General features: G+C 34.3%; 1 protein-coding gene across 15 annotated transcripts in view; it reads right to left on the bottom strand.

Annotated features, from left to right (window-relative positions):
• Nucleotides 1–353: 353 nt before the first annotated feature.
• Ufd4 (ubiquitin fusion-degradation 4-like) overlaps nucleotides 354–7,931 on the bottom strand; it is a 217,093-nt gene continuing 209,515 nt past the window's right edge. For all 15 annotated transcript variants that reach the window (XM_068372086.1, XM_068372084.1, XM_068372087.1 and 12 more), the window contains 2 exons: nucleotides 7,036–7,726; nucleotides 354–2,517 (listed from right to left, as the gene is read on the bottom strand). In XM_068372086.1, the coding sequence (XP_068228187.1) occupies nucleotides 2,380–2,517; nucleotides 7,036–7,726 (829 nt within the window). In that variant the 3' untranslated portion in view covers nucleotides 354–2,379. The remainder of the gene's footprint in view (nucleotides 2,518–7,035; nucleotides 7,727–7,931) is intronic.

The raw sequence follows: 7,931 nt of genomic DNA, 5'->3' as shown, positions 1-7,931 counted from the left end.
TAAAACGTCCAATAACAGTCAGGAGAGCCGACACATCCGATCTCCACTGAGCCAAAAGAAAAGTGGCATCTCTCACCGCTGTGAGGGTATACATAGAGGTGGCTAGGTACCCCCCCCCCCCAGTCTACTCGCCAAGCGGTTAGGCAGGGTTGCCACCTCGCAAATAAAGTCTAATGGCTACCTCCAGCTGCTGCTGAAAGAATATTCACATAAAGGAAAGTTTGTTAGTATAGGAACAAATAAAACTTACACATCTAGAAAACCAGATGTAAAATAAATTCATGAGAATGTCTGTTGCCACAAATTTTTCCCTTACATTGAAAAAAGCACGGAAATTAAGGTAAATAAAAAGATTTAAACGTATAATATTTTTATTCTTTTTTTGTATCCTTTCACAGAAAGATATATTTGTCAGTATACATGTATAACTACATATATACACAAAAATTATACGTACAAAATACATTTTCATAAATGTGTATACATGTCTTAATACACATATAATATATATATTTATTCATATATGCAGCAAGACAGATCCTCTGTAAGTACATCATGACAATGTACAGGCACTTTTGAACCTAGACAATTGTTTATTTCCATCATGCATTGCGCTGGCAGACAATGTAATCAGCATTCAAACTCCAGACTCTACCATCCAAATACTATTTAAAAATAAAAAAAACAAAAAAATAAAAATAAGGAAAGCACATTATCATAAGTAATATGACTACTCTTGGAGCCATTAAAACCTATATAAAATATTGTCACTAATACAGATATCTAGTGACAACTTACAACTGCACATTCAATTTTACTTAACTTTGATTTTGAAATCCACAAAAATCAGATCACAATATTTATGACACTGAAATGTTAATCCTCAATGACTTCTCATGTCCTTTTTGATTTGTTAACAACAATCGCTGATAATTTTAGAGCATTAGTATCTTTAAAGTTACTTTCTAATGCTTTGAGAGGGAATGGTTTAGAAGGGTATACAATCCAAGCACTGATTTCAGCCTTTTCAAAACTTACCAAACCAAGACTAAAGGTTACTTTGATTTTACACTATAGTTAGCATGAACAAAAACTCTTATGCTAAATCATGAAATATCATAAAGAAAATATAAGGCACAACACAGAGCATGACTGAAAAATCTTAAGTAGGTCAGTCAGTCACTTCTGGAAATCCATATATCATAGTCAGTTGCCAATGCAAAACAGGAACCATGGTTACATAATTGTGCACTAAGCTATTAAAATTAAGCCACCCAAATTTATAGTAAAACTTTTCTGCACTAATGTATAACTTCCCATTCTATACCACAACACTACTGGAAGTGTGAAGTTGTTCATTTGTTATCAACAAATGGAATAAAGGATGGTTAGACATGAACACTTGGAAATCACATACAAGCACTTACTATTTCATGTATTATCATGGATATGCCTAATGAGATCTTTGCAAATAAGCAGAGTGGAGAACAGTCAACAACATTTAGAATGAACCTTTACACTTAGCCAAACACACTGTATGGATGGGAGCTGTCCACCCATAAAATCAGTTATCCCACAAGAAATGTCATTGTTCACTGCTGATGTACAGTTTTGTTGCTACATCAAAACAACTAATACAGTGGCATGCTTGTGTGATGTACTTACCTATATACAATTTGCTGCCTATGCAATGCCTTTAATTTTTATCACAGAAAGACATAAGCTAATATTGACAACATAAAAACAACAACTGGCCAATATATCCATCACTACCAGTCATATGGATATTTTGCCATTCAACACTTTCACACAAATGAAAATATGATAACTTTGTGCATACTGTAACCTGACTGAAAAGTAGTGTTAATAAAGCTTTTATTTAAAGATGTTCTGTTCACTGTATACATAGTTCAACTATTAAAATCATCTTTTTACTAATAAGGCTGAATTTACCCCCTTCAGATAAGGGTAATGATAATGGGCTACTAGTAAAATGTCGTCGTCACATTTCCAATAACATTTACACAAACACTTATCGCATATATTGTACAAAAAAGGTCACAAATTATAAAGATAGAATTAAAATAATCTATCATAGTAACCGAAACTCAAATTTAGTGCTACGTAAGCCTACCAACTGGAACAATATTCAGAGAACGTGAATGCTCCAGGAAGAACGTTCGAATTATTCTTCCATCACAAAACTTTTTCCAACTCACCTTTAGTACTATCAATGAATTAACACTTCCATTTTCTTACAAGTTTTCACAATTCTACTAATATATACACCTGAGTCTTAATTATGTATATATATATATATATATATATATATATATATATATATATATATATATATATATATATATCATAGCTCATAGCTTAATTGAGATGGAAGCCCTTCTCCCGCGTGGCTGCAAGAAGTCTTTCTTTCATTATATTTTCAGAAGAATAATCTGGAAGTTTCAGATAATGGACACATGTGTTCACAGAAGGATATGAGCCATCCCCTGCATCAACCTGGAAAATAAATTTGATTTGTCAATTAGATAAAAATAATTTTCAAGATCAGGCCGTCAAACTTGACGTGTCTTCAAAACTGACAAATCATGAAAGTATTAATTGAATAAAAACCTTCAAATCAGAAGTGTAAAATGAACACATTCCCACAAAATGAAAAATGTAAATTTATTCAACACACTTCATATAAAAAAAGTACAGTACAAATCAGTAATGTCCTATTAGATCTTAGGAAATAATCTAACTTTTTATTTCTATACTGATATTTATATCCCTGCTTCTCCCGAAGCTTGTTTTATCAATGTTTACCCCTAAAGATACATGAAACAATTTCACCCTCTCTTTCCTTTCAAATTATACATGCCAAGTAAAATTATAGATAATCTAGTTATTAATGGTTAAGTAGCACACTAAGTTTCCCCCATTCTTCGGTGTCTATCACTTGGGCTACGTCAAGACATAACCCTTCCATATTGTGATGTGTTTATTACATTTTAAGTTCACTTGCCAGCTCGACTAGTTAGCATTTCTGCACAGGGAAAGAACAGGGTTCTAAATACCCATTGTGAGGAATAAAATACCTGTATATCACAGCTCCCATAAGGAAATATGTTTCATGTTAGTGCTTATGAAATCAAAAAGTACACTACACAGTGGTAAAGTTCCTACTCTAACCAAATCTATTGCCACATGTTTCTCATAGCAGAGGGGAAGAATTTTCAGTACAAGGGGAATTAAGAGAAAATAATAGTTTTTTCCAAGTTGATAACTACCATATGTGACACGCCAATACAGTACTGGCTTCATCAACTAAGTTAGTAATGATCCTTTTTGGGTTAAAAATTAGGCCATTTGTAGTAGGTGGTAAGTCTGGCTTACATACCCAGTTGCTTGAACTAATCCAACTTCCACTCAGGTTAGTGGTCCTAATTACAGTATTTTTTCAGTAAAGGTTCTGAATGTTTACTGCCCCTTATAGAGTTGAAATGCTGCCTATGAGCATCTAGAATCAGAAGCAGAAGACAGTTGGTTGCTGAATCCTTTCAGACATCCTTTTGCTAAAGTAAGAACTCTTAAACAATGTCGTCTTAATTTGGGAGATGGCATTTCATATTGTAGATGCGCTTACATTCTAGTTATTGGTAATGTATCAGCTCAGCTGGTCTATTGCATCACTTGATTACTCAGGATGACAGTGAATTTCCGTACGCTTGCAAGCTCGGCTACTAGTTCATTAAAGGTTTACGTAATCTAGAGAGTAATTTCCAACACTTTTTTATTACCCTTACATGTCTAACTGCAAAATACTCTAATATTATACAGTAACTGGTTATTTGTAATTTGTTATATATTAAAGACCACTTTAGCAATGTTGCCTGATTATTAATATTAAATCATCATCTATTATTACTAACCAAGTTACAACCCTAGGTGGAAAAGCATAATGCTACAAGCCCAATATTGAAGGGAAACCAGCCATGAGGAAAGGAATGAATAAACTATGAGAAATTAAGAATAAATTCAAATACACTGAGATCAGGAACAACATTAGATATATCAGTCATACTGTATATAAACTATGAAACGAGACTTGTGTCAACCTATTCGACAGAAAAGCATTTGCAACCATTTTAAATGTTTGAAGTTCCACTGATTCAGCCACTGGATTTGGAAAATAATTTCACAGCCTGATTGCAGCTTAAATAAAACTGGAATAAAAAATCCTATATTACTGATAAGTATTGAGTCTTATGACTGAAAAAGCAAGACAATTGACTGCATACCTACTGCTACATGCAGCATGGTACAGTCAAAAGAACTGAATGCAAAGGACGGTCAGAATTACGAAAAATCTTATGCAACTAGAACAAAGAACTAGCTAAATGCTGGTGCCAGATATTTCTCCAAATAACAGTCTACAATCATCTCTGAGCCAGGGTTTGCCCATGATTTAGTATCTTGGAACATAAAAAAAAATAAATACTAAATATGCTGACCATATTTTCATTTAAGAAAGACAGACTTAAATCCTTTATACAACTGACAAATTCAAAGATAATGATGATTCAAAATGCCATTCCAGTCTGCTTGAGATTTAATATCCTATATAATAAAACACACTAGGGACAGTCTGCTCGCACTTTATAACTAACAAAAGTTAAGGTATGATCAGATGTACCAACTGTATGACCAACCTTGCTAGTTCTAACACCAGCATAATCAGTGTATACTATATCCAAGTAATTATCAGCCTTGTGATTAGCTTAAGACTATTATCTCAAAGCCTGATTCAGAAACAAAGTAAAAACATTACCTTAACACTATTTTCTCAAAGCTTGATTCCGAAACAAAGTAAAAACACACTCGAGCCATGGAAATCAGTAGGAGAAACAATCTAACCACTCTCTCTAGTGTATTGAAAATAGTAGAAAGTACAAGGAGTTTTCCATCATCATGTATCTTAGCCAAAGTACTAAGATGAAAATCAAAGATACAATCATCCAAGTCTTGATTCAGATTGATGGAACACAAAAGTAGTTATGCCTGCCTACCACAACCAGCCATAAATTTATATGACCCGACTCTCATGACATCCAATTTCATAGTAGGGCATATGATTAGCAGAGTACTTTTGTCATAACATAGATTGCCACAAACCACATTCCCCTAGGAATAGAAACCAATTTCAGTTATTGGTTTCTCAAATCTTGAAACATACAAATCAGAAATCCTGAAATAGGCAAATCAGAACAGTACCTCTTTTGTGTTTCAGAAACCAAAGTTTTGTGCATAATACAATATTCTACTGCCTAAAAGCATATATTGTATTACAGTAGACAACATTGGGGCAGTCAGAGAGAGTTCCAGGATTTGATTAATCATTAAAAAGTTTGCATCATACTTAAATCTGAACTATAATAACCAATTTATGTACGCAAATACAAAAAAAATACGAATGCAACAAACCCAGAGACCAAAGGTCAGAAAGAATTGGTCAATACAGTAGTGGGACACACCATGCAAGGCTTAGTACCCTCCAGGATAGCTACATCAACTTAAGAAAGGACAGTAACTGTTTTGAAAACAAATATCAGAGGGAGTAAAGTAACTCGGGAATAAACTTTCAAGAGGTGCAACTCTCAAATTCTTAGAACTTTGGAAATTCAGATTATTGTATACTAGGCTATGAGAACATCTGCTTCAGGTTTTCAAATTGTTTTTTAAAAGATTTTTTTTTTTTGCCACAATGTCCTTTTTACGTATTTACGCAAGCACGTCTGGTTCCTTACACAACCCTTTTCTGACTGACCTGGGTGCCGGTTTACTTTTTCTTTAAGAATAAAAGGGAAAGCTATTTACTTTAGTACTCCATATTCAGAAACACCACCAAAATCTATGATTTTCTGAAGACTAGATAATCAGCTTAATTATACAATAGTCTCTATGGTAATCGTAAATAATAATTTGCTCCATATCTCTTTCAGGTATGTTCATCATATTTCTTTGTCAACTTGTTTATATACTGTATTTATAATTCTTATGTTTAAGAACCAAACATGCCAAAGGCATTACATTGGCCCAAAAACTATACAGACAAGAATATATTAAGCTAAAAAGGTCTTGCTCATGTGAGCAGATTTGGTACATGCAGTGTATATATTTGTGTGGGAGCAATATCCTGACTTATGCATATCACTTCCAATCATTTACTTTGTCATCTAAAAGGATTTTAACACTGTACCTTCTGCCAACCAGACCATAAGTTAATGGAGCCGAGACAAAAATTTGAATATCACATTACAAGGTTCTTGAAAATTTAGTGTAGCATAAATGAGAAAATATCTATGCTGCTTTTATTATCTAGTTAATGCCAGTTTTGATAGGCCCTACAGCTACCTAGATCACATTAGTAAATACCGAGGTAGAGGCAGTAGGGGAGTCGGCATACTTAGGTTCATTTGTGGTGGAAAACGGGGGAGGGTGGGCTGTGACACCACCTTAGCAGTACCAACACAAAACTCAGCCAAGTCCCTCGTTCGAAAAGGAGGAACAAGGTTTTTTTTTCTTTTATGTCGGCTACCTCCCAAAATTAGGGAAGTGACATGGTACATAGGTAGTTAAATGTCCATGTAAAGTACAACCACTTGTGAAATTAAATATTACAAATATGAACCCTGCAGCAATAAATAACAGCGCACACAACTTGAAAACAAAGCTGAAGCAATGACAATGGAAACAATTATGAGTTAATAAAGATTCCACATAAATCTTAAGGATGTTGTACAAGAATATAAAGTGGTATGAAAAGTGTGCATTTCTCAAAATCCTCCACTAATTAACAATATAATAAACAACTAATTTATAGATTGGAATTTCTTAATAGAAAATATCGAACAAAATTAGTAAACATTCTTCTGCACTTCGAGCAATATCAGTATACCAGTAGCTTCTCCTTAATACATACTAACAAAATATAGTTTCATAAAAAAAATCTTAGTAAAATAAAAAGGGGCTTACCTTTCGTACAACAGTCAAGCGTGGATGTAGATTGGCAAGCCCACCAGGTGGTAATGAAGAGCAACCCGTTGTAAATTGCAAGAATGCCTTTCTCTCATCAGCAGTTAGTTCCACAAGTATGTTTACAAGCCTTAGGAATCCTGGGGAGTCTCTTGTATACCCAAGCTTTGGTTCAGTGTAAGCTAAAATGTCTTCTCTAGTCCACACAGGCACCTGATCACCACACAACATAAGTCTTAATTCATCTGGACTAAAGGCACCAAGCTTCTTCATTGGGAACACTTGACAAAACCCTGCCCTAAAGGCTTCCAATTGTCTTCTAATTCCAGTTTCTAAAGTCCAATTTAGTGTAAGGTCAATGTAATCTTCAACATTTTCAAGGGTTACTTCCTGGTCAGCTCCACTTGAACGCAATTCAATGGCAGAATATCCAAAGTGTTTTGAAGGGGCAGCATACTGCATTGTTAAGCACAGGTCCTCCAATCTGACTGCTGGTGGTCCTGCACCTTGCGTACCAGGTGCTGCTGGTAGAGCTACATTATGAAGTTGAAGACGGCGATCTTCCTCCGATAGAGTAGTATCATGAAGTATTAGTTGCTTGATGGCAACCAAAGACTTGAGCTGCTGGAGGAAAGTTCCACGTTCTTGATCAACTTCACATAAGTCATCTAAACCAAGCAAACCTGAAAACCTGAAACAAAATTCAAAGAAAAATATAAAGTCAGTCAGCACTGAACATTTGTGTGCTTAAAATTTTATTACTTACAAGGAAGCCTACGAATTCCTCAAGATCTTTGGTTATTCATTAATTAAAATGGGTGGATATTTACCAGTCCAATGCGTCAAACTTGACTTAAAAAATGGCCCGAATTTAATAAGGAGATAAAATAAAATTT

This window comes from Palaemon carinicauda, chromosome 4, assembly GCF_036898095.1.
Source record: "Palaemon carinicauda isolate YSFRI2023 chromosome 4, ASM3689809v2, whole genome shotgun sequence".
In the NCBI taxonomy this organism is placed as follows: Eukaryota; Metazoa; Arthropoda; class Malacostraca; order Decapoda; family Palaemonidae; genus Palaemon; species Palaemon carinicauda.
Note: the sequence above shows the minus strand (reverse complement) of the source record. Positions and strands in the feature narration are given on the sequence as shown.